We start from the raw sequence: 25,859 nt of genomic DNA, 5'->3' as shown, positions 1-25,859 counted from the left end.
GACTGTACATCCCAACCTAGACTAGTCTAACTCTTTCCACTAAGAGTTCCTCTACCCTAGCCTCCTCAAAAATTAAAAAATAAATCCCCAAAGAGGATTAGCATTTTAAAAACATTAATGTTTATTTATTTTTGAGGGAGAGGAGAGAGAGAGAGGGAGGGAGAGCATGAGCAGAGGAGGGGCAGACAGAGGGAAAACCAAATCCCAACGGACTCCAGGCTCTGTCAGGGCCTCAGGTGTGGCTGGAACTCATGAGTAGTGAGATAGTGAGATCACGACCCGGGCTGAGAGTTGGTTGCTTAACCAAATGAGCCACCCAGTTGCCCTGAGGATTAGATTTGTCCGTGCACGTAGCAGGGGCCACGTATTTTGTGTGTGCTGTCCCTCTGTGTGACCATGATCTCTTGGGTCCCCTGGAAGGTCCAGGTTTCCTCACTCCACCTCGGCCTGTCTAGAACACCCACGGGCTCTGCCGGCTCCTGGGCTGGGCCAAGCAGAGAGCCCTTTGGGTTTCAGGGATGCAGGGTTGACAGTCACTCCAGCCTCCAGTCACCCTCGTCTTTCCTCTTCGGTCCGCAGGCCTGTGCTCTGTGGTTTACTACTTCACCACGGGACAGCTCCTCTGGGCGTGGCTGGCCCTTTCCGTGCTACTGCCTGGCTTCTTGGTCCAGGGCCTGAGCTATCAGTGGTTCCGAGCAGACGGACATCAAGGTCATTGCTTGTTGGTCACGCTACACCTCCTTCAGCTCGGCGTGTGGAAGCGGTAAGGACGGGCAGCCTCCTTTCACCTCTGGAGCCTGATTTCATAAGTGCAGCAGGAGCGGATGTATTCTGTCCTTAGGGTTGTAAACGTTTAGGGTTGGGAGAATGCTCGAAGCCCCCGCTTTGAGCCCCCGCTCTGCTACGGGCATCCCCTCTCCCAGCTGGCACTTCCTTGAGCATCTCTATCATCGGGGGGCTCCTTCCAGAAGCAGCTGTGACCCTTTGAAAGCTTTTTCTTGTGTTGGGCTGAATTCTATCTTGGTCTTGTTCCCATTTGTTGGTCAAGGCTTTGGAGCCATAGAAGATGACTGGCTTAAGTAAGTTGCATTAAGCCCCTACTACCTTAGTTGAAGAAGGTGATCTAGATTTAACCACAGACGAGGCGGTGGAACTGCCTTCAGGATGAAGCCATTTGGGAACCACGCCCAGTTTTCTCCACCCCCCTCACCCCCAATAAAACAGCCTCAATGAATCTAGTGCCCAGTAGCCTTACCTGTGGTTCACCTCTGCAGGTAAGATACTGTTTTCACTGGGAGTACCTTGATACCTGGAGTGTTGGGAGATATGTCAATGGGTTTAGGTAAATGGCAAATTTCAGCTCTTGGCCACCTCATAATCCCGTAGCTGCCAGGAATTTTTTTTTAAAGGGAGATGGGGCTCCTGGGTGCTCAGAAGTTTAAGCATCTGACTCTTTTTTTTCTTTTTTTAAAATTTTTAAAAATTTATTTCTGAGAGAGAGAGAGACAGCGTGAGCAGGGGAGGGTCAGAGAGAGAGGGAGACACAGAGTCTGAAGCAGGGTCCAGGCTCTGAGCTGGCTGTCAGCACAAAGCCCAATGCGGGGCTCGAACCCACACACCGTGAGATCATGACCTGAACCAAAGTTGGACGCTCAACAGACTGAGCCACCCAGGCACCCTGTGCCTCTGACTCTTAATCTCAGCTCAGGTCATGATCTCATGGTTCGTGGGTTTGAGCCCCACATCAGGCTGTACACTGACAGCACGGCGCTTCCTTGGGATCCTGTCTCTCCCTCTCTCTGCCCCTCCCCCCCAATAAATAAATAAACTTTTTTAAAAAGGGAGAAAATTTCGGGGATCATACCAGTAAAGTAATGCAGCTCAAATGTTCATTAAGTTCTAGATGCCAAGGATTGGAAGGGTGTTCAGGAAGTCAGTGCAAGTTTGAGATCTTGGGCTGTACTGGGGGTGGCTTATGCCTTCAGCCTTTCCCCAAGGCTATCTCTGGAGGAGCTGAAATAAGGTTTTTGATTTCTCTGCTGAGTCTGAAGAGGCATTGATTCTTCATATGGAATCAGTTTCAGAATGGAATGACTCCTTTCTGCCCAGCGTAGAATCTCAAATAGGACATAGTGGGTGCATCTAATAAGGACGTTAAGCAACCACCCCAAATTTCACTGGGCTGCTCAGAGCTGGAGCCCTCCGTCTCTGAAGACACCAAAAGCACATTGGCAGCCACAATATTGCCCAAAGCTGGGCCTTTGTGTTCAAGGCCTTTGTGCTGGGCACCACCCACTATAGTGGGTATTTTCAGTACCTTCAGCCCAGCCTCGTAGGACACCCACTTAAGGGCTGCGGTGCTCTGTAGTCATCATGTATGTGACTTTGAGGATAGATAACCAAACATTTGGTAATTGAAAATTATCTTGCTCATCACTTGAGAGAAGCTTCCGGAATAATTGCCTGATAAATCTGCCTTCTGGGACTGTGTGGGGACACTTGGGCCCATCCAGTCCAGTGCCCTCTTCAGGGATGGGCTGTGTCAGGCCCACAATATGTCCATATTCATGCTGCCAGCATTGCCTGTGACTCCAAAGTCTTTTCTTCCCCACATTCCCTCACAGTTTCGTAAGTGGTGCTGAATTTCTGGTACACACTAGTGTTTTCAAACACTAAAATGGATAAGGGAAGAGAGTCATGAAAAGTAGACCTCAGGAAACACAGCTAGTCATCTGTATAAAAAAGTAAGTTTAAAGGGACTTAAAAAAACCCAAAAAACACCCACATACTTTACAAGGACCAAAAAAAAAAAAAAAAAAAAAAAAAAAAAAAAAGACATGAGAAAAGTCAGGAAGAGGAGTGATAATGCTAGAAAACAGAATAATGTGAAAATGGACGTGAGCCACAAATTTGGCTCCTTGTCTGATAAACAGCCTGTGCAAGCAGAAGCTACGAGGTTTGCTGTGTTTCCAAGATCCAAACACGCAAACAGAAATCCACTCCTGTAGAAGAAAGCTTTCAAAGTAGAAACAGAAAGCAGCCATTCTGTGGCTCATCCTGGAGCGGGCCGGTTGGGTTCCCAGAGAGAAAACTGGGTGAGGTGGGGTCCTTATTCTAAGTGCACCTCAATTTTGCCAAGACTCTCAGGGAGCCTGTGAAGCAGCCTTTCAGAAAAAGTGCAGTTTTGGGAATCACCTGTAGGAGGAGCCAAAACAATCACACTTTGCACAATCCTGACCGACTTTGAAGAATGGATCACACGTTAAGTGACTTTATAACTGAATGCAGGAGAATCTACTAATAACAGAAAAACTAACAAAAGACAACCTCCTAAGGCAAAGTAGCTTATGAAAAATACAAGGGCTTGAAACATATATGTATTTTTTATTCCCAATGATAGATACTATATTGATGTGAAATCTGATTCTATTCAAGTGACCCTGACATTCGTGACCCCTTGTTTAAACAAAGTCACTTTTCTCCATTTAGTTTTTTTAATATATATATTTTTAATGTTTTATTTATTTCTAGGAGAGAGAGAGAGAGAGAGAGAGACAGCGTGAGCAGGGGAGGGTCAGAGANTTTTTTTTTTTTTTTTTTTAATGTTTAGTTTTGAAAGAGAGAGAGAGAGAGATAGTGCGGGCAGGGGAGGGGCAGAGAGAAAGAGAGATACGGAATCTGAAGCGGGCTTCAGGCTCTGAGCTGTCAGCACAGAGCCCGACGTGGGGCTCGAACCCACGGACTCTGAGATCATGACCTGAGCTGATGTTGGACGCTTACCCGACTGAGCCCCTCAGGTACCCCGTGGACATCTTTTTAAAAACGGTTTAAGGCTGTGTGAATCCATTTGGAACCTCGGCATGAAACGATTGGAAGACTGTCTAATTCATCCCAACCTTAGGATCTCTCCTGGTTTAGAAATTTTTCTTTAGTGGAAGCTACAAGTTCTTAAAGAGGAAGTTGAGGTGAACTGTAAGGTTACTTATATTTAAAGATATGTAAAATACAGCCAATGCCAACATCACTCATCACAGGGAAATGGGACTCAAAACAGTTTCCAAGGCAGGTGGGGGAGGCAGAAAGGCTCGCAGAGATCCTGTGCTTGGTCAACTAGCACTTTGCTGTAATGTGAGCCAAGGGCAAGAATTTTCTAGATCGGAGGCAGATTGGGCTGCGTCCTGCAGGGACCTGTCACGAGGGAAGGAATTTGTGTTCTACTCCAGGCATGTGAGACCCATTGGAAAGGTGTAAGCAAAGGACTCACACAGTCCAATGAGATGCTAAGGGAGATGGCTGTGGGGACAGTAAAGGCAATGGAATGCTGGGGGGAGACCAAGGGCCGGTGGGAAATCCAAGGGAACCAGCAAGGACCAGTTGGAGACATCAACCCCAAGGATGGGATTTGACAGGAGCTACTGACCAGTCCGCTCCCTGCCCCCGGCCGCCCCCACCTGGCATCCGCTTTGACCCTGGGCACCCCCAGCGGCTCTCCAGTGATCTCAATCTGCAACAGGATCCAGGTCCCCGTTCAGAAAACCAGGTGGACTGAATTCCCCCTGGCTGCTCTTATTTCTTAGAAACGAGACCCAAACCCTCAGCTAGACCCTAGGAGACTCCTGCTGGCTGGCCCCTGCCTCACCTATCATGAAGCCCCCATGATGGAGCCGACCTTTCAGGGGACCCCACCAGCCCCACAAATGCTCTCATAGACCTTGCTCCCTGGCTGCCAGTCCAAGGTACGTGCCCCCTTCTTTCCTGGGAGCCCTCCCTGACCACTCTGTCCTCCATTCCTAGGCTGGTTCCACTACGACCCACTACATACAACCCACCAACCACGATCCACCATCCACAGCGCTCACTGCCATACAGTTTTCTTCCTGCGTAAACTTTCCACGTGCATATGGTTTCTTTTCCCCGGCGGAGCCTTGGGCTTCTAGAGAACAGCTTTCCTTTTGTGCCTTCTGCTGTCTCCAGCAGGTGGCGAAAGCCCAGTGAAAATGCGCCTCAGACTAGTGAAGGCTTCGGGGGCAGATGATTCAGGACTGAAAGGGAAACACCCCCTGATGTTTACAGTTGTGGCTTTCTGTGTTGTTGTTATTTTTCTTAACATTATGTTCCTGTCAGAAATCACAGCTTCAAAGGTGCGGTAAGAAATCAGTCAGCTTTGGGATTCCCAGTCATGAAAAAGGAAAATTTTTCCTTAGCATCTTTCCTGGGCCCTCAGAGCCATGAATAAGCCCATTTTGAAGAGCAACCCCATCCGCCCTGACCATGGACATGTTGGCCAGAGATCACACAGAGACTTGTCCTCTGCACGGCCAGCGTCCCGGGGAGCTCCTCAGCGAGGGAACTTTTCAGGTGATGTGAAGGTGTGTCGTGCTCTGATTTAGGGGCAGGTAAATTGAAATGACTTCCAGTCTTTCCTAACTTGAACAAGACAGGTTCGCATCCCAGGTGGACTTGGTGGACAGGTGCTGGAGGCAGGTGTAGTGACCCCCCCCCATTGTTCCTGCTCGTGAGGGAGGGACACCGGTGCACGAGGGAGACCCCTGTGCGGAAACCCAAAGTCCACGGTGCCAGGTGGTGACGGAGAGTGACCCGTGTCACCTTCCAGACAGCTTTCGTCACAGGGCAGTATCGGCGGAGGTTTCTAGGATGAGCTTATGGGAAACACAAAGGTACAGGAACGTTTCCTAATTTATTTTTTCTTGTGTTGATTCCTTTTCGTGGACCATAGGAATGTCGCCCAGCCTGGGGGAGCTGGTGTGTCCCTGTGGTCTGAGTCCCGCTGACCGCTGGGGACTGGCCTCCCCTCCCTGCTGTCCTCCGGGCCAGGCCCGCCTCCTGGGACCAGGCAGTTGGCAGCTGGCTGTCTCCAGACCCTCAGCGTCCCGTTAGCTTCGTGCCCTTGACGTTGACCACCACGCGGTCCTTTCCAAAGCCGGCCCCCCTCGCTTCCTGCTTCTGTCTTCCTGGTCCGGCCTGCCTCCTCTTTCTCGTGCAGGCCGCTCCGTGGGGATGGTCCCCAGGGCTCCGTCCTTGGGCCGCTGCCATCTCTACTGTCGTCTCCAGTGGCCACTTGGACCTGCAGCTACAGCCCCTGCCTCTCTGTCCCCAAGTCTTCGTCATCAGTAGCCGGGCCTCTGTGTGCCGTGTCCACCGTCCTCAAATGCCTCACGTCTGAGGACGGCGTATGCCCCCGGCCGGTCTAGCGCCACCCCCACAGACTCTGGCTTGTTGCTGTCACTATGGAGCATCCTGTGTGGCAGCGCCCTTATCCGTCACCGGGTCCCCGGCCGTCCGCCTTCTCCCCCTTCCGTCCCACCCAGTTCTCCGTTCTCAGGCCTGCAGCCGTTACTGCTCGAAGTATCGCACCAGCTGTCTTCCTGATCTTGATTTCTGCAGCACACACACACACACACACACACACACTCACACACACATACGCTGTGACCATAGGCCAGGCTCACGCGGCCGGGCCCTGGCGCGTGTGAGCGGAGGGGCAGAGAGCGGCTGCGCCCCCTCCTCTCATGAGGGCACGCCTCGCGTCCGGGAGACCGCCTCAGGGCCTCATCTAAACCGAATTCCGTCCCAGACGCCCCACCTCCTGGAACTGTTACCCCGAGGACCAGAGCTTCAGCACAGAATTCTGGAAGGACACGCGCATTCAGTCCGTCACATACACACACGAACACAGTCACCCCGTGCCCCAGACACCACACACGTGCCTCTTGTTTCCAGGACAAAATCCAAACCCCATGACCTGAAATTCAGGCCCCGAGCTACCTCGCAGCGCCACCCGAGCCCCACCTCCCGGTCACGCTCCAGGCGTCTCTCCGGCCGGTCCCCGGCAAAGCCCCCATCCTTCCCGGTGTGGCTCTGTGCCCGTCCCTGTTTCAGAGCACAGAGGTCCCCGTTCTGTGAGGACCAGGACGCGGGTTTGCTCATCCCCTTGCGCTCTGAAGCAAGGACAGCATGGTGCCTTGCAATATGCATTTGTTGGGTGAATTAATTCCCATCCCGACAGGTACTGGGGTGGAGGACGCAGGCCGGGGGTAGCTCCAGACCATGCANGATGTGGAACCTGCTTGGGATTCTGTCTCTCTCTCTCTCTCTGCCCCTCCCCTGCTCATGCTCACTTGCTCTCTCTCTCAAAAAAAAAAAAGTATTTTTAAAAATTTTAGAATCCTGCATATGATAGCCCAGAAAAAGGGGTGTGGGCATCCTGTGAAAGCTGTCACAGCCTGACTCTGCACCCGGGCCCTTGCTCANCCTCCCGCCGAGGCCAGCTGCTGCTGCAGGAGGCCGACCTATCGGCCCTCCGCCTCCTGGAAGCCCTCCTGCAGACGGGGCCCCACCTGCTGCTTCAAACGCACGTTTTCCTCGCCTCGGACTTCACAGACGTGGTGCCAGGTGAGACATGTCCGACCCCCGAGCACAGACCCCCCTGCTTCCCGAGGGGAGTAGAAATGAGGGACTTTGAAAAGCCTGGCAGCCCCAGATCTGCCCGTGCTGGGGAGAATTGGGGCAGCCCGCGCTTGCTGGCATGAGACGACAGCCCAAATGGGCGTCTGTTTGAGGTGGGCTTCCTTTGCGGGTCAGTCCACAAGACGGAGGTGGTGCATAGTCACACGGCCCTGGGCGTACTCGGGAAGGGACCACACGCTGTCCCTCAGGGGCATCGTGCCTCAGTTTCTCCCGTGTCCTCAGGCACTGGCCTAACTTGATGCAGCCAGAGGCGTAACCCACCGAGAGCAAATCTCGTGCGTGAAACATGTCACCGTGTCGCCAGCCTGCATTTTCTATGGCGTAGTCTCCCCCCCTCCCATTTCCTCCTGGGCTCCTCTTGACTCTCCGCCAGCCTCCTCCTCCTCCCCCTCTCTGGGGAGCGCCCACATTTGTGTGTGCTCACCTGACGGCCCTAGAACTCACGGCTGCGCTGTGCTTCTGTCCGTCTTTATCGTGCGGCCTGGCACGCTCTGTGTTCTGACTTTATTTCTCTGGCTAAACCCCCATATGCAGGGACACTGGCTCCAAGAAAACACGCCCCAAGCCTGTCCCCCACGCCTGTCCTGCTGCGGAAAACCGGGACGGAGACAGTTTGCGCGCCAAGTACTTTGGGATGGCGCTCCGTGGTCAGGCGTCCCCTTCAGCTGCGTCCTTACACAGAGCTTGGGCGGAGGGCCGCGAGGGTCAGTGACCCCGCGCTTTTCTCAAAGGGCCTGGAAGGGAAGGGCCCCGCTCGCGTGCCGGGAAAGCGCACGCCCTGCGTTGTGCAGAGGACCGTCCGCTGTGCGTGTGCACACGTGTCCCTGCCCAGCCCCGGCACNNGGCCCCCCTCCCCGCACCACCGCGCCCTGGGCCGCCCTGCTCTGCCAGCAGCTCTGGAGGATGGGCATGCTGGGCGCCCGCGTCCTCAGTCTGCTTCTCTTCTTCCGCGCTCACCGCGCCTGGGCTCTCGTGTTTGGAGGTGAGTGGAGCGTGTTCCGCGGCTGTCGCTGTGTGTAACAGACCAGCCGGGATGGAACGCCTTCTGTTTTGTTGGATGCATTTTATTTTATCCCCCATCATTTATGTGTTTATTTTTTATTATTATTATTTTTTTAAATGTTTTATTTTTTTATTTTTTTTATTTCTAGGAGAGAGAGAGAGAGAGACAGCATGAGCAGGGGAGGGTCAGAGAGAGAGGGAGTCACAGACTGAAACAGGCTCCAGGCTCTGAGCTGGCAGCCAGCACAGAGCCCGACGCGGGGCTCGAACCCACGAACCGCGAGATCATGACCTGAGCGAAAGTCGGACGCTTAACCGACTAAGCCACCCAGGCGCCCCTTTTTATTATTATTTTTAACTTAAATCCACGTTAGTTAACATGTAGTGTCATAAGATTTCAGGAATAGAATTTAGTGATTCATCACATACGTACGAAGAACTTAATGCCTTAAAGTAACCATTTACCACCATCGTACTCCCTTCTGAGGGGCCATGGGCGTTCCTGCTCAGGGGGCCTCAGGTGGGCGCTGTAGGAATTCATAAGGAGGCTCTACTGGGCTGGGCATACAGACGGCGGCCTCAGTCTGTATGGGTGCCCATGTGCCCTTTCTCCTCAGCAGAGCAGGCTGGGCGTGGACACGGTGGATGGGGGTTCCAGGAGACATCAGAGGGACGCTGCCGGCCCCCTAAGGCCAGCCGAGCCCTGGGTCAGCACGGCTTCTGCTGTATAATACCTGTCAAAGTAGTAATGACCCGTCCACAGTCCAGAGCTTGAAGAAATAGACCCCATCCGCCACGGGGGTGCGGGGAGGGGCCGGTATATGGTGGCTGTCTCTCTGGAGACACGCTCCTGTGACTTAGATAGCCCAGCCCTCAGCCCGGCCGGCTCCAGACCACAGCTACAGGTGCTCGGAGCACTCCTCCAAAGACCATGTCCCGTATCACGGCTGAGATCCTTCTGTAGAAAAACAGGAGGGAGGCATAGGGTCCCCGCCTATCCTGATCTAACACAAAAATACCCACTACATACTGTGATAGGGGGCCCAGCTTCTGAGAGCCCTCCATTTCTTCTGAATGCTGATTTGCGACATCTTGTCTGTTTCAAATAGGGTACCTCCCCTGAGCCCACCTCTCACCCCCACCTCAGTCTAGGTACGTGGATGTGAATAGTGTCAAGGGGGTCTACCTGACCCTGCAGGAGCATTGTGGGGTCTCAGTGTCCCCCACCGAGCAGAAGTATCTCTTCCGGCCATCAGGGAATACACTCTGTTAGAAGGAAGTGTACTCACGTTTTAAGAGAACAGGAGGCACTGAGAAATATTTACACTGAGGCCTAGAACAAGTGTTAATACCCTTGTTGGCAGGAAGGAGAAATTTTTGAAAGAAATTGTGCTCCTAAAGAGACATTGGCTTTTTTATTCATTTTTTGAAATTCAGCACAAACTTCAGTAAGATATTATTCATCTTAAAATATAGGAATAAAAATTATAGCTGGACCACATACAGATCTTTCCATTGGATGTGGAGGCTTTCAGCTCTTGAACCAGTGATTTAAAATATAATGAGCCCGAGGCGCCTGGGTGGCTCAGTTGGTTGGTTAAGTATCCGACTTCGGAGGTCATGATCTCACAGCTTGTAAGTTCAAGCCCCGCATCAGGTCAGCACAAGCCTGGCTTCCCTCTCTGTCCCTCTCTCTGTACCCCTCTCTCACTTGCACCCTCTTTCTCTCAAAAAAAAAAAATAGGCATGGGGTTCGTAACAGCCTCCTTAAACACCTCCTGTAACTGGAAGGGCATCAGTACGTAGTGTCTGGGAGGTGTCCTTGAAGCTAACTTTTGTGTGCTGGTCCCCAAATTGTTCAACTGCCCTTTACGAGGACCAGGTGAGATACTTTGGGCAAAGATAAAAGCTACTGGTGATAAAAGTTGCAGATCCCTCCTGGGTTTTGGTCGCTCGTCTCGGAAGCTGAGTCTGCTGGCTCCTGGCACAGCAAAGCAACATCATCGACAGCACCTGCCATTGGAGGCTGTTCAACCTGCTGGTGGGGGCCGTGTACATCCTCTGCTACCTCAACGTCTGGGACGGCCCTTCCAGAAATCGCATGGCCGTGTTCTATATGGCAAGTGGCAGAGATGGCTTTCTTGACTCCTAACTTCATAAATTTCATATGTATAGAGGGACGCGTGTGTGAGTGTGTGCACACGTGTGTGAGTGTGTACATGTGGGCCTGTGTGTACTTGTGCACCTGAATCTACTGAAGAAGAAGTAGCTTGGTCTTAGGAAAAATCCTGAAAGGAATCACTATCTTGACAGTGACAGGCTCCGAACATCGTAGTCTGACATCCAGTTGTTGCCACACAGTTCACGTAGTAGGAACTGTGTTTTTTGAACAACTGCCTACATCTGATAACTATAATCGCAGCTCACCTGTGTCATGTCATTTACGCAGCATCCTAGTTAATCGGCTCAGTCATCACCGAGTTCCATGCTGGTTCCTAGGATGTTGCAAAAACCACGGAGGTGACAGAATGCCTGTCATCGGGCCGCCTTCTGGCCCAGTGGGGGGATGGGCTCCATTCCCAAATAAGCAGCCCACGAGGCAGAATGTGGGTAAGTCCTAGTAGCCAAGCCGGTGTGAACTCACGGGTGTGGCGGGGATCACTTCCTGTCGGGCGACCAGAGGCGCCCCCGTCTAGAAGGGGGCAGGTTAGCTGCATGGCAAAGAGCAACGGAGAGAAAATGCAGCCAGCGCCGCAGAACACAGGTTTGGGGATGGGCGCTTGCGTTGGAGCTGTGGCTCACCATTTACTGTCACCAATGCACTTGGCCGAGGATTTAAATGCCCTGAAGCTGTTTTCTCATCGCACTTTAGGAACAGGGCCTCTCACATTCCTGCGATGGTTTTATAGGCTCCGCCCGCTTCTCAGGGCCCACATTGAAGACCAAATACATAATCTGGCACCAAATAACCAACACATCGTGGCCATTGTTGGCGCTAGAAAGCGGAGGAGACTCTCAGGGGCCTTCCAGGATGGAGCCATGAGCCCACGGAAGTGTCTAGGAGGCAGCGGGTGGTTTGGTCACCTCTTGTTTTTAGGGGAGCCCCGAGTGGCTTATCAACCCCACAGGCTACGGGGCCCACAGACCGTGAGGATTCGTGGTGCAGGACGTGGTATGGAGCCGCTCCAGACCTCGATTTCCCCGTCTGAGACCCAGGAATAACGGTACACCATGTCGCTGTGCGGGAGGAGGGCGGGCTGCTGAGGAGCCTGTGCATCCAGAGAGGGGTCACATTCGCGGCTCCGGAAGATCCGTCGCTGGCCCCGCAGGCAGAAGGCGGACTCCTCAGATGCAGGTATGTTTACTGTCCAGCCTCCCGCGCAGCCTCACTCCTGCGGGCTCGTCACAGCTGGGGACTCCACCCACGGAGGTGACCTGGCACGTCCAGGGTCACGGGCTGGCCAGCGAGGTTGCCCAGGCGGGGCCCTGATCCCCGGGCGTCTGGTCCCAGCCTCCTGCCAACACCGCTCCATCGTCAGGCCTGCCGCGCCGTCCCCAGCAGGCGCCTTCCCTGGGAGAGACAGGAGCCCCGGCCCCGACGGAATGTCACTCCTTTGGGGTGAAGTGTGCAGCGTCGCCGAAGAGAAAGTTAACGCTGCACCTGCCTCTGTTGCTGCTGTTCCAGAAGCCAGAAGACCGCAGGCTACTTGGACATCCACTTGCTAAGGGGGATGGGCCTGGGGGCTTGGGGTCGCTCTGGATTTTAATGGCTAACGGCTTTGCTTGAATAATGGAAACCTGTCTCCAAGGTCAAAGCAGGGACCTCTGGAATTCTCTCACTGATTCACTCGACAAAAGCACAAAGCGTTTGTATTCCTGTAGGTCCTGTGCCGTGATGAGTTCCTGTCCTGAGACCTCTTGTTCTCACCTTCAGACCCTGGGAATCCTAACGGAACCCTTAGTACAGCTAACAGCTCGGGCAGGGTCGTCCAGCACCAGGCGCTGTTCTTTTTTTTTTTTTTTTAATGTTTTATTTATTTCTAGAAGAGAGAGAGAGAGAGACAGCATGAGCAGGGGAGGGTCAGAGAGAGAGGGAGTCACAGACTGAAACAGGCTCCAGGCTCTGAGCTGGCAGTCAGCACAGAGCCCGACGCGGGGCTCGAACCCACGAACCGCGAGATCATGACCTAAGCGAAAGTCGGACGCTTAACCAACTAAGCCACCCAGGCGCCCCAAAATTTTAATGTTTTTTAAAATTTATTTCTGAGAGAGAGAGACAGCATGAGGAGGGGAGGGTCAGAGAGAGAGGGAGTCACAGACTGAAACAGGCTCCAGGCTCTGAGCTGGCAGTCAGCACAGAGCCCGACGCGGGGCTCGAACCCACGAACCGCGAGATCATGACCTAAGCGAAAGCCGGATGCTTAACCGACTAAGCCACCCAGGCGCCCCAAACCACCAGGTGCTGTTCTAAGCTCATTCATTAACTATCTTCTTTCTCACCACACTCGATGAACCGAAACCCATTTTACAGATGCAGACACTGAGGCGTGGAACGGTCAGGGATCTGCTCAGACAGCGTGGTCTGATGCTGTGGGGCCAGTGGTGGCCGGGCAGGGAGCCGGGAGCATTGAGCTGAAAGGCCTTGGGGCCACTGTGGGACCACGTCTCAGCCTGGGTGATTGTCACCGGCACTCGGGAGCCTCTTCAAAGTCGGGTCGCAGGCGCCACGTCAGCGGCTCCACCCAGCAGGTCCGAGTGGGGCCTGGAGTCGGCATTTCAGAAGCGCATCACATGGTGCCGATGGTCAGCCCAATGGAGAACGTTCACCTGCCTTCTGCCCCACAGGTGGAAACCGGCCCCTGGGGGTGTGGGAAGGGGAAAGCCAGGTGTGACCCCTCCCACATGCCACCCGTTTGTTCAGCTGAGCCTGCGCACACGGCCTCCTTCGTGCGCCAGCAGGGGATCCGATGCCAGGGTGTGGGCAGGTCGATTCTCAGGGGCCAGAGACGCAGACCCGTGGACGCAGCCGCTGTGGCCAGAGAGATGACGCTCAGACACCTGCAGGAGGACCAGCGGCCACGGCAGGCGGTGCAGCCGGGTCTCCGAGCTGAACGTGGCCCGAAGCAGGCGTGGTGAGGGCTCCGGGGCGTTTCAGGAAAACGCTACAGAAGCAAAACACGAAGTACCAAGGAGTCCCCAGGAACACGCGTGCGGTGGCACCGAGGATAAGCTGGACCAGGCCCCTAGTTAATGCAGTGAGGGGCACCTCAGGGGCGCCGACTGGTGGCTCAGTCGGTTAACTGTCCGGCCGCAGCTGAGGTCAGGATCGCACGGTTTGTGGGTTCGAGCCCCATGTCGGGCTCTGTGCTGACAGCTCAGAGCCTGGAGCTGCTTCAGATTCTGTGTCTCCCTCTCTCTGACCCTCCTCTGCTCACGCTGTCTCTCTCTCTCTCTCTCTCTCTCTCAAAAATAAGCAAATATTTTAAAAAATTAAAAAAAATAAAGGTGATGAAAACAGAGCTAATGAAGTCCATCGCAGCAGGGAAGAGGGTCCGGCAGGAGCCCACCGCGTCTGTTTGTGCAGAGGTGCGTGCATATGTTAAAGGGACGCTGGGGATGTGGAGGGGACGTTTGAGCAGGTCAAGGGAAAGGAAATGTATGGCAAGTGGGAAAGGGAAGCTTAATTGGACTGTGATATCTAGTTTGCTGGCATTTATCGGGAGGCCCTCACTTCTTGTATCTGAATGACAGGAGGCTGTAGTTCATGCAAGTTAGAGCAAGCTCCCCACCGCCCCCAACCCCGCCTGCCAGGCCTGCAGGCTGATCTTGAATGTTAGCAGTTCAAAGAGACTGCTCTCAGGTCCTTGAGGAGGCCATTCTGGATGGCAGACAACTTACACCTCAGAGACACAGAGAAAGGATTTGTATGCCTAAGCTTCCTTCTTTCCTTCCTTCCTTCCTTCCTTCCTTCCTTCCTTCCTTCCTTCCTTCCTTCCTTCCTTCCGTTTATTCTGAGAGAGACAGAGACAGCCCGAGCAGGGGAGGGACAGAGAGAGAGAATCCCAAGTAGCCTCCACACTGTCAGCTCAGAGCCTGATGCAGGGCTTGAACTCACAAAACCGTGAGATCATGACCTGAGCCGAAGTCCAGAGTTGGACGCTGAACCCACTGAGCCACACAGGCACCCCTGCACTTACAAGCTTTCTAAAGTAATAGGTCTAAGAGGGGGGTCAGGGCCTACCTGCCTTTCCCCAGACTTCGGCTGGAACGAAGAGGAAATCTTCCCAGCAGTGTTCGCTTCCTTAGGCAGAAACTTGATTGGGGCCAGGGTCCTCACCTTAGGGATGCAGCCGTGAGTGGTTAGGAGCTGTGTTAGTGTTTGTTCTCTCAACGTGTAGGGGTGAGGAGAGAGTGGAGCGGCGATAGAAGTATTTGCTGTACTTTGACCAGCTTGAGGCTGATCAAGGAGAGGGCTTCGAGATGCCTTCTGTGTCAGCTTTGGTCGAGGAGAGTCTGTCAGCGGAATGTCATCGTATCAGTCAGGGTTCTCTGGAGAGACAGAACCCGTAGGGTATGTAGAAATACTTAAGAGGGGTTATTATGGGGATTGGCTCATGTGATCATGGAGGCTGAGGTGGGACACAGTATGCTGTCTAGAAGCCGGAGAACCAGGAAAACGTGGTGTAATTCAGTCTGAGTCCAGAGGACCAAGCGCTAGGAGCCCATTGTCCAAGGACAGGAGAAGATGGGTGTCTCAGCTCAAGAAGAGAGAGGATTTGCCTTCCTTCACTGTCTTCTTCTGTTGGGACCCCCCCACACACACACAGATTGGACGGGGCCCACCTGCACTGCCGAGGGTCATGGTCTTTACTCGGTGTACTGATTGAAACGCTAACCTCTTCTGGAAACACCGTCATGGACACACTCCAGAATACTGTTTTACCGGCATCTGGGCAGCCAGGCAGCACTTGTGGCCCATCACATCTGTAGTCATTGTGGGAGCCGCATGTTGGAGGATGGTTCTGGAAAGGGAACTCGGGGATGCTCTGTAAACAGGATTGCCTGCATGATCGGGGGTGGGGTCTTGGTGGCCCTAGGCTGAGATGGGGCTGTCTCGAGGTGTGTTGGGGGAGGTGACAAGGTCTGATCTACAGGTGAAGCAGATCACCAGGCAGTGGTGTGGAGGAGAGATTGTGGATGGGTCACGAAGGCAGAGGGGACAGGACCCAGACAGGAAGTGACAGGGTCACACTATGAAAATGGCAGGAAGGACAGGCAAAAGGCAATGGATTTGAGACAAACATACGGATTGGGCTCAACAGACCAGATAGCTGATGAGACGTGGTTAATGTAAGGAGCAGAGAGAAACCCCACCTTTTGTGGACTGGGCCAGTGGGTAATGCCACTTATTGCTGAAATATGTGTCCTGAACCTTGGAAACACTGCTGCCCAGAGCTCCCCAGGCCTGGGGACAGTGGGCATCCTTAGGGTTGTTGAGCAGCTCTTAATAACAGTTTCGATTCTCTTCTTAGCTGACTTTCCTGGAGTTAAAATGGTGCCCATGAATGACCGTGGCAAAAATTTCCAAGACTTTTGGCCTAACAGTATTAGAGTTTAGTTNGGGACAAGGGTCAGCTCCAGGGCTCAGACAGAGCCACCTGCCGATCCTTCTCCCCCTCTTTCCGGAGCTGCCCAAACCCCGACTCCCAGGTGGCCCCGGGAGGAGGGAGCCCTCAGCAGGAAGACGGTGGGTGAGCTCTAGTCCAAGGCACACAGGCTTTATAAACGTTTTTTATGTTTACTTACTTATTATTGAGAGATGGAGTGCACAGGCGGGGGAGGGGCAGAGAGTGGGAGACACAGAATCCGAAGCAGCTCCAGGCTCCGGGCTGTCCGCACAGAGCCCGATGCAGGACTCGAACNATGTATTTTAAAAAATATATATAATATAAATATATAAATAATATATAAATATATATAAATAATATATAAATATATATATAAAAACTGGCAACCAGAGTTAAGAAGCCAGCCTGGATGGGGGTAGGAAGAGCCTTCTGTAAGAGTGGCCGCCATTTTGGACCATGGAGGAAGGCTCCATTTTCAGCCAGCAGGAGTGCCTTCCCTTGCTGTCACTTGGGCCACAGGCCAAATTTACCTCTAAAGAGGCACATAATTGAACAAACGACACTAATGTCATTATAAAAGTTTATGACACTAGTGTACTGGATTTCAGGAATTTAATGGCGTTATGAGCTCTGCAGATACTTTTAATTATTGCACGATAAAACTAAGACACACGTGCACTCAACATGAGAATGTGAAATGTCTAAAACTGGAAATAAAAGTCCCCTCCCTCAGCCCACCTGACTCAGCAAAGGGAGCCCCAATAGCCACGTGGGCTCTGCCCTTACGTTCCATGTGCAGTTATGATTCTGCAGACATTTTAATGAGCTGCATTGAGAAGAGGGAGAATTCCCCCTTTGCCAGAGAAGCTCTCTCAGACCTTGACCCTGCTGCTGTTGGGGGGCGGGGTCAGCCGTGGGCACCCAGGTGGGCATTGAGGACGGAGCCTCCAATGCTGAAGGACACCGCGGCGGAATTTAGGATGAGCGTCCCCGAGGCCGTGTGCACATGACTTTCGGTGGTGACTCTCCCTTTGGGCCCCGTAGATCATGCTGCTGGAGAACATCATCCTTTTGCTGTTGGCCACCGACTTTCTCCAGGGGGCCTCCCAGACCAGCCTGTGGACCGTCGCCGGAGTCCTGTCTGGATTTCTGATCGGTAAGGCCCGATGTTCCCTCCCTCTCCACCCCCCGCTTTTTTCTTTACAATATAAACTAACACCAAAAGCAGGAGACTATGCCCAGCAGTGGTGAGCTGGAGACCAAGGCGTGGAGCTCACTGTGCCTCCGGTTGTGGCCCCACCAGGACATCAGCAACTGGACGCGGCCTCCATCCGGAACCCAAGCAGATGCCCGCGCTGTGCGCTCTAGCAAAACGGACTTGTGGGCAGGGCATCCCCCTCGGGGTTCTGCTGGGGTCCAGCCGTGACTCCCCTCTGCTTTCCACCTCAGCACCCCAGCATCGGGGAGCAGAGCAGGGATCCCCCATGACGCCGCGTGCTGTCTGCCGACGGGAACCCCACGACACGGGTGCCAGATTTCCCCCAGTCCAGAGCTGAGGAGGGTGGCACAGAGGAAGCTAAATAATGTGCTGTAAGATCAGACACCGTGCAGGTGGCAGACCTGGGACGCACACCCTGCTCCCGCCCGGCGTCTGCCCGGGGCCTGGCAGTTCAGATGGTCAGCTTGGCTTTGTGAATGAACGCGTGACTCAGAGCACACCTTGCCCGCGGCGTTAACCTGGCTTCACAGGTGGACGGGAGCTGAGAAGGGGGTTCCTGGCCATTCCTGGGAAATGAAAATAAAGGAGGGAGAGAGCGAGGGTGTTTTCATTCTCAGCGCGGTGGCCCAGGGCACAGTGAGCGGGGAGCTGGGGACAAGGGTCAGCTCCAGGGCTCAGACAGAGCCACCTGCCGATCCTTCTCCCCCTCTTTCCGGAGCTGCCCAAACCCCGACTCCCAGGTGGCCCCGGAGGGAGCCCTCAGCAGGAAGACGGTGGGTGAGCTCTAGTCCAAGGCACACAGGCTTTATAAACGTTTTTTATGTTTACTTACTTATTATTGAGAGATGGAGTGCACAGGCGGGGGAGGGGCAGAGAGTGGGAGACACAGAATCCGAAGCAGCTCCAGGCTCCGGGCTGTCCGCACAGAGCCCGATGCAGGACTCGAACTCATGAACCATGAGATCATGACCTGAGCCGAAGTCAGACGCTCCACTGTCTCAGCCCCCCAGGCACCCCAAAGGTACACAGGTACAAACAGGCAGCACTAGCTCACAGCTTGAGAGCCCTTGACCAACTTTTATTGAGTTCCTACTGCATGCCAGCCGAGGGTTGTAACCCATAACCCTGTGAATGACGTGGGCTGGCTGAAAGGCTACTCATAAAACGTGTGTACTGTGGACTTGGCTGATAAGGGGAGTTAGTTCCCTTTTCTGACCTTGGGTGGCTCATTATAAAAGATGAGTGACCCTTCGCCCACCAGCATTGTGAGTTCAGAATGGCGGGTAGAAATGGTTTGAGGGGCGCCCGCGGCAGGGCCGACACTCACCCCACAGGAANCATCCCCCAGAAGTACAGGGAGAGGGTCCACGGGACCGTGTGTGAGCCCCCCCCGCCCCCAGCTCCGTCGCGCTGCCGCCTGCCAGCTCCTCTGGGGCTCTGACCCCCTCTCCGGCTTCAGGCTCCTTGCTGTTTATAGTGAGTGCCCTGAAACCAAGCACTCGATCTAGTACAACAGGAAACTGGAAATAACGTGGGAGGCCCCTGGAATGCTCTGTTAAAGAAATTATTGCCGTCGTCAACACTTCTGATCAAAATAAATTACGCTGACAACAGTATGATTAAGATGTTTATGCACAGAGGAAGTGTTGCTACTGCTCGTGGAAATTCCTTGATACGGGCTTTTTGATGGATGTGTTCAGCCTTTCCTTGGGGCTTGTTTTTGAGGTTATCCTGACCACCCCCTCCTCGAGCTCTGGAGTCTGTTGGCTGCCGTGTGGATGGCTCTGCCTTCTGAGTATTCGTTCTGTTACTTGAAAGTGAGGGGCCCTTGGGTGGCTCAGGTGGTCAAGCGTCAGACTTTGGCTCAGGTCATCATCTCGTGGTCTGTGAGTCTGAGCCCCGCGTCGGGCTCTGTGCTGACAGCTGGGAGCCTGGAGCTGCTTCCGATTCTGTGTCTCCCCCTCTCTCTGCCCCTCCCCTGCTTGTGATCTGCCTCTGTCTCTTCTCTGTTTCTAGCAGACACTTGACACACATGCACCTACATACACATGTAACATGTGCCTATGCGCCCCCCACCCCCCGCCGCCTACATACCTAGAGTGCCCAGAGGCGCCCTCGAGGAAGAAGTCATAGAATCAACAGGATTGAACTTGGCTATTACTATTTCCAGGTCAGGCATATCTGCAGCCTGCAGAAGCTGGGGCCTACTTAAATGCCCCCCAAAACATATAGATCTGATACTCCAGCAAGAGTCCTGTTTGGGAGCCCAGTTACAGTCATCTGTTCAGAATTCCAGAGTCTGGAATTCTCAAGCCACGAGGAGGATACAGGACTTCAAAGAACATGACCTTGACTCCTCCTTCTCTTCTTTAACAGGCAGCGTCTCGCTGGTGACTTATTACAGCCTGCTACACCCCAAGTCCGCAGACGTCTGGCGGGGCTTGGTGCGGAAGGCCCACGGCGTCGCAGCAGGTGATAAAGCAGAGGGAGAACCTTCTCCGCAGGCCTCGGCCACAGCTGGAGAGGGGCTAGGGAGCCCGGGCGCCCGCCCGCAGGAAGGGCATGAGCTAACAGGTCTGGGTAGGGCCCCTAGCCCACAGTGGGGACCCCCGGAGGCTGGGCTGGAAAGCCAGGTTGCTCAGGAAGACTCTTTCCTCAGTCACCATCACTGGCTGTTGCTGAAACTTGCCCTCAAAACAGGAAATGTGTCCAAGATCAACGCAGCCTTTGGACAAGTTGGTCCTGGCTTCTTAGGTCCCCCTCAGCGGGGGTTGGGCTGGCACTACAGCCAGCCGAGGCCACCCCGGGCTTCCCAGCAGGGGCTCCCATCGTCACCCCTCGACCACCTCTCCTCAGACAAAGGCTGTGAAGTTGTCTGGAAAGCAGAGGCCGACCTGCTGGGAACCTCAAGTTACATCTCTTCAGCCGGCAATAGTCCGGATGAGGCTCCCGGCCAGCAGCGGCCAGCTGCACCGAGGGAGGGCAGCGCCACGGAAGGAGCCGAGGCTGTTTCTCCGTTGCAGGGCAAGGGTGCGGGTGGCCGGGGAGGAGGGGGAGGACAGGAGAGCGCCACACTGTACTTCGGTGCCACGGCCGAGGGGGCCACGTCCCCACAGCGGGAAGACAGCCAGGCGGCTCTGCAGACGCCCCTGTGTGGGAGGAGGGCAGTGCCCTCCCCTCGGCCGGCCACCCGGCCCTTCCCTGCCACCATGGCCAACATCAGCCCCATCCTGGGCCCGGGCCGCTCCAGAAGCTTCCGCCCCAGCACGGGCTTGGCCACCGGACCCCTGGGCGGCTCAGCGCGTGGGGGGCAGCAGGAGCCCCCGGGGGACCCGAATCTCCCTGCCGCTGCTGGGACATGGCTGGCATTGCAACAGGTGAGCCTGAGGCCCGCAGACGAGCCCTGCCTCACGTCCACCCCCAAGTGTGAGCCTGCCCATGGGGACTGCGGCCGGAGGGCCACACCGTGTGTCCATGTGACCGCAGCCCCTGCGGGTAAGGCAAGAGGCGGGCAAGTCACGCTGGAGATTTGAGACCGGAGGCCCCCGGTTCAGACACCTACGCCCTCCGTGTAACCCCCTCCAGACCTGTTGGCACAACTGAAGCATTTGAAGGAGCTGGACCGACTATTTCTGCGCTCCCCGCAAACGCCACGTGCACACATGTGCACAGAACACACTCTCCTGTCCCGCTGTGGGAGCGGGGGATGGGGCTTCCCGTCAAAATTGCCCACCTCCTTTTACCAGCGATGTGATCCCGGTTTTTCAATTTAATTGAATCTTACGTTGTCACTACGGCTTCCAGGAGACGCAGAGGTCAAGCCCAGAGTTCCGTTTTATTCTGAGTTCTCGTTACAGTTTGCTTCTGCTGACACAAAGTGGTTATGGGTCTCTTAACAGTATATTTGTGGTGTGTTTTATGTAACTCCGTGGTCTCTCTCTCTCTCTCTCAAAATAAATAAGTAAACATTTAAAAAAAGATTTAAAAACTCAGTCATAAGCCACTGAAGCAGAAGGTGGTCCCCACGTGGAGGGCCAGGCGTCCATTTTACCTTTACAAACACCTCTGGGTTCAGGGACAATATTCAAGGCCCAAAGGGGAAGTGTAGCGTGGCTTCGTGGCCAGCTGCTGGACCACCTGTTGTCCCTGTTGCTGGCCACATATACCAATGGCTCAGAACTCTCGGTACAACAGGTAACGACAAAGGACTTCAGGCCACTGCCCGGCGGAGGAGCGTCAGAGAAAAGCCAGAGCCGGACAGTAGCTCCAGCAATGCAAACAGATGGTACCGAGGACTATTGCAGCGGGGAAGACAGAAAAGTCTGCAGCCGGGCTCAGCTCCAGATACAACACGGACAAGTGGGACCCGAGAGGCCAGGAGCAGGTGGGGGTCAGTGGATGGAAAGGTACTGAGGAAGCCCGAGGGGCTGAGGGAAGGTTCTGACTAACGCCGCCCAACAGGATTCCTGCTGGAGGCGGGCCAGGCGGCCAGAGCTCACCTGGGGATAGGGTGGGGGTGTCTAGGGAGTTTGACCGTCTACATACAGAAGGATTCTTGCTAAAATTGGACAAAGAGAGAAACATGGAAGTAGACCCTGTTGAAAGGTCCTGGGGCCCAAGTAGGGTTTGGTCAAAGATGGCATGCATGAGCATCAGCAACTCTGCCCAGGACAATGAAAGGCACCTCTCTGAGCCGGGACATCTGCCTTCCCCCTCCGTGCCAATGTCTCGCCGAGGACTGGGTGCCCTTGCTACCTTGAAGACGGGGTTACTGGGCACAGGGGTCTACTTTTCTCCACTACCTGTCCTAATCGTTGTGCTCAGGATGCATGGGGCCCAAGTGTGACACTTTTAGAAGGAAGGTCCAAGCCCCTCAGGTCAAGAGCATCGAGGAGCCACCTGGAATTGAAGCAGCTGGGCTCGTGACCCCTCGCAAAAGGGGGAGTGTACCCCACGGTGGGGGGGCTCAGTAAGAAGTCAGAGAATGGGGGCTTTTGTCTCCTACCACAGGCTCCACATGGCTTCATGTGAGGCTAATGTTGTATGAGATCGTTTGTTTCCCACAAAACACGTGACCTGACTGTGGGCACCAGTCAGGCTCCCAGAGGCTGACCTTAGAATAGAATATCAGTAGGAGCATAACAGCTGCTTGCTAAGCTAAGCATGATATACTGGATCTGTTCTATTCACATCACTGCCTCCGTAAACGGCCATCACTCAGAACGTTAAAACACATGTGCCGCTCCCCTGGCATTTGCTCCAAGAGTATTTATGTCTGCGATTGCACCTGCCTGGCTGGTTTTCTTCCTTCTTACTGCATGAAGCCACATTGGATGCAACAAATGGGTTTCTAGGATCTGTAAACAACACAGACCGGACAAACACTACCTTCACTGCTATTTCTTTTTCTTTCTTTTTTTTTTAATCTTTATTTTTGAGAAAGGGGGAGACACAGAATCTGAAGCAGGCTCCAGGATCTGGTCTGTCAGCACAGAGCCTGATGCGGAAGTTGAACTCAGGAAATGCGAGTTCATAACCTGAGCTAAAGTCAGACACTTACCCTACTGAGACACCCAGGCACCCCCTTCACTGCTGTTTCTAAAAAGCAGGGAAAGCCCGAGCTATCCAGAACCTATAGGAACCAGGGTGGGCTCATGTGTTTCTACAGTGATTGTAAGTGCTTGAAGTAGGCTCTCTAACTCAGCTGTTTGCCCTGGCGAGGCCCAGTCTGATGGACGGCTCAGGGCAAGCACTCATAAACACCTGTTAAGTGGAATTGAATTTCTAGGTTTTTCCAAGATGGCTAAGGATTTTACTTCTCACAAGCATAGCCTCTGAATAGCCATTTTGGTTTTGTTGTTTATTTTTACTCTCAAAGTCATCTGTACTCCCAGCGTGGGCCTCGAACACACAACCTCGAGCTCAGGACCTACGTGCTCTACCACTGAGCCAGCCCGGTGCCCACTGAATCGCCACTTTGGACGTGGGAGTTGGTAAAACCGTCTCACCCTCCCTGGCTTTTTAGCAGAAGACTCTGATCTTCAGAAATTCACGGCCTCTCTTACGCTCGCGTGGGGTAACGGGAAGCTCAACAAAGGGACTGTTTGCAGAGTTGTGGGGTGGAGCTCCAGAAACCGAGGAGGGGTTGGGGAGCACCCCAGCTTGCTGCCTCTGCCCCGAGGGGGACCCGGGAGGGCACTCCAGCTTCAGCCGGCCTGTGCCGTCCACACTGTGTGCTCTGTGCCGTGGTGACGGGAAGGAAGGAAGCACCTGGGCGGGCCCTGTTCTACCACCACTACCTGGGTCAGACCTGTGCTGAGGACGGGACTCAACACAGTCTACACAAGGTGACTTTGCAGCCCCCGGGCGATGGCCATTGTCAGTATGTCTGCTCTCCATGTCTCTTGCCCCTCATACAAGAGGAGAATAAAACAATTATTTCTAGCTACCTAGTTACTTAGATTCTGGACCGATGGTTACTATCTTTCTGTGATCCTTGCTGCTTTAAAGATAATTCTTTGAACATACTTCTATTAAGAAGGAGGAAAAAAATTGAGGCACCTGGGTGGCTTAGTCCATTAGGCAACCGACACTCGGTTTCAGCTCAGGTCATGATCTCACGGTGCATGGGTTCAAGCCCCGTGTTGGGCTTTGCTCTGTCAGTGCACAGCCTGCTTGGGATTCTCTCTTTCTCTCTCTCAAGATAAATAAATAAATTTGAAAAAAAAAAAAAAAGGAGAGAAAACTATAACAGATGTTAACTAGACTTGCTGTGGTCATTTTGTAATATATGCCAACATCAGATCATCATGATGTCTACCTGAAACTAATGTATGTCAGTTATACCTCAATTGAAAAAAAGAAAAAAAACAGCCAGAAAAATAAGAATGGAGGTTTTACGTCTCCTGCGCTCTTACGACATCAGAAGGGAGCCTAGAACCAAGCCAGTTCTTGGACGCGTTATCACAGCTGCTTTGTAAGTTGCACAGACCTGCATCCCTGGAGTGGAATCAGATGTGATGAGATTCGGTGAGGTTCCTTCTTTCAGAGCAGGGCCAGATGAACACCTCGGTGGCCTGAAACAGGAAGCATGTACTTTCACTCTGCCTTGGATTGCCGGTAAAGTAACACGTGCTCTGCGTCCCAGGGAACAGGAGCGGCCGACGTGCAGAAATTTCCAGAGGGGCTGGTGGACGTGTGCCACGCACCAGTCCCGCCCACATTCTGTGGCTTCCACAAGTCACGTGGCCACGACCCGCGTGTGTGGGGCAGGGGTACCTCGATAGTCCGCTGCTGTCACAGGCCGCTACCCTCCCTTCACTCATGCCCGGTCCCTTTGGCCCCCGGCCCCCGACTTCAGGGCTGCGGGGTTCACCATGGCGGAAACGGTTAGTGCACATCGAACAAGTCTCTGAGTTTACAAACCCGGAAGCAGCCTCTATCACATCCCAAAGCCTCGGTGTTTATGACTGCAGACCTAGGTCTGATATGCATGTCATGACATACTTTACTTAAGTCAAGAGAGAGGTTTGATCCCCATTTTCTTTCAACCACAGACTTGTCAGCGGGGTTCCTCGACAATGGCTTTGGCTCTCGCCTTGGCCACTTGTGCCTTAGTTTTGAGTCTGTACTCCTTCTTTTCTTGTGACCCCAGGCAGTTTTTGTTTGTTTTAAATGTTTATTTTTGAGAGAGAGAGAGAGAGAGAAAATCCCATCCCAAGCAGCCTCCATACTATTAGCACAGAGCCCAGTGCAGGGCTCGAACTCACAAACCATGAGATCATGCCCTGAGCTGAAATCAAGAGTCAGACACTTCACCGACTGAGCCCCCCAGGAGCCCCACTTACCAGTTCCTCGTAGTGGTTTTCACAGTCCTTGGACAGCCACCTGAGTGAAGATCCAGCGAGGGAGGCCCTTGGATCGGGCATTATGTGGGGGCTCAGATAGGGCGCCCCAGCTCCCCAGAGGGGCCTCCCAGTCCCTTCCCTCCTGTGTCCTTTCCCTCTTCTAACAGAGAGAAGAGGTGTCTGCAGAGCCATCGAGAGCCTGTGGACAGGCTGGGGTGGGGGGTGGGGGTGGGCTGCCCTCTGCAGCAGCCTCCCACGGGGGGACCTAAACACCCGTGAAATCCCTCGCTCTGCTTACGCGTCCAAAGACCAGAGGATACGTTCACCTCTGAAACTGAGTGCCAGAGTAGCGGATCGCTTGGTTTTTCGTGCTACATTCTGCCGCGCCAACCCTGAGGTGCCTACATTCCTTTGGAGCTGCTGCCTGAATCCATTCTCAAGCTAAATGCGGATTAAACTGCGGCATTTTAAGGGATTAAACTGAGGCATCTTAAGCATTGAGAAAGGATTTTACTTGAAACCTCAGTCTGCTTGCTCTCTTTAAAATAGGCTATTACTTCTCTGCCTTCCTGAATGTAATTAAAGTTCCCATACCATTTAGGATGACCGACTCTTGGTTTCCCTGGGGCCGGAGGGATTACACTTAGGGCTAATACCAAATGGTCCCAGGCCAGC

General features: G+C 53.7%; 1 protein-coding gene across 1 annotated transcript in view; it reads left to right on the top strand.

Annotated features, from left to right (window-relative positions):
• Positions 1–21,275, top strand: part of XKR5 (XK related 5) — a 23,302-nt gene extending 2,027 nt beyond the window's left edge. The window contains 8 exon segments of the mRNA XM_077746214.1: positions 572–763; positions 6,005–6,191; positions 6,330–6,366; positions 7,285–7,413; positions 8,321–8,483; positions 10,456–10,609; positions 17,163–17,274; positions 19,714–21,275. Of these exon segments, the coding sequence (XP_077602340.1) occupies positions 572–763; positions 6,005–6,191; positions 6,330–6,366; positions 7,285–7,413; positions 8,321–8,483; positions 10,456–10,609; positions 17,163–17,274; positions 19,714–20,870 (2,131 nt within the window). The 3' untranslated portion in view covers positions 20,871–21,275.
• The last annotated feature ends 4,584 nt before the right edge of the window (positions 21,276–25,859 follow it).

This window comes from Crocuta crocuta, unplaced genomic scaffold (assembly GCF_008692635.1).
Source record: "Crocuta crocuta isolate KB4526 unplaced genomic scaffold, BGI_CrCroc_1.0 scaffold1318, whole genome shotgun sequence".
Lineage (NCBI taxonomy): Eukaryota > Metazoa > Chordata > Mammalia > Carnivora > Hyaenidae > Crocuta > Crocuta crocuta.
Note: the sequence above shows the minus strand (reverse complement) of the source record. Positions and strands in the feature narration are given on the sequence as shown.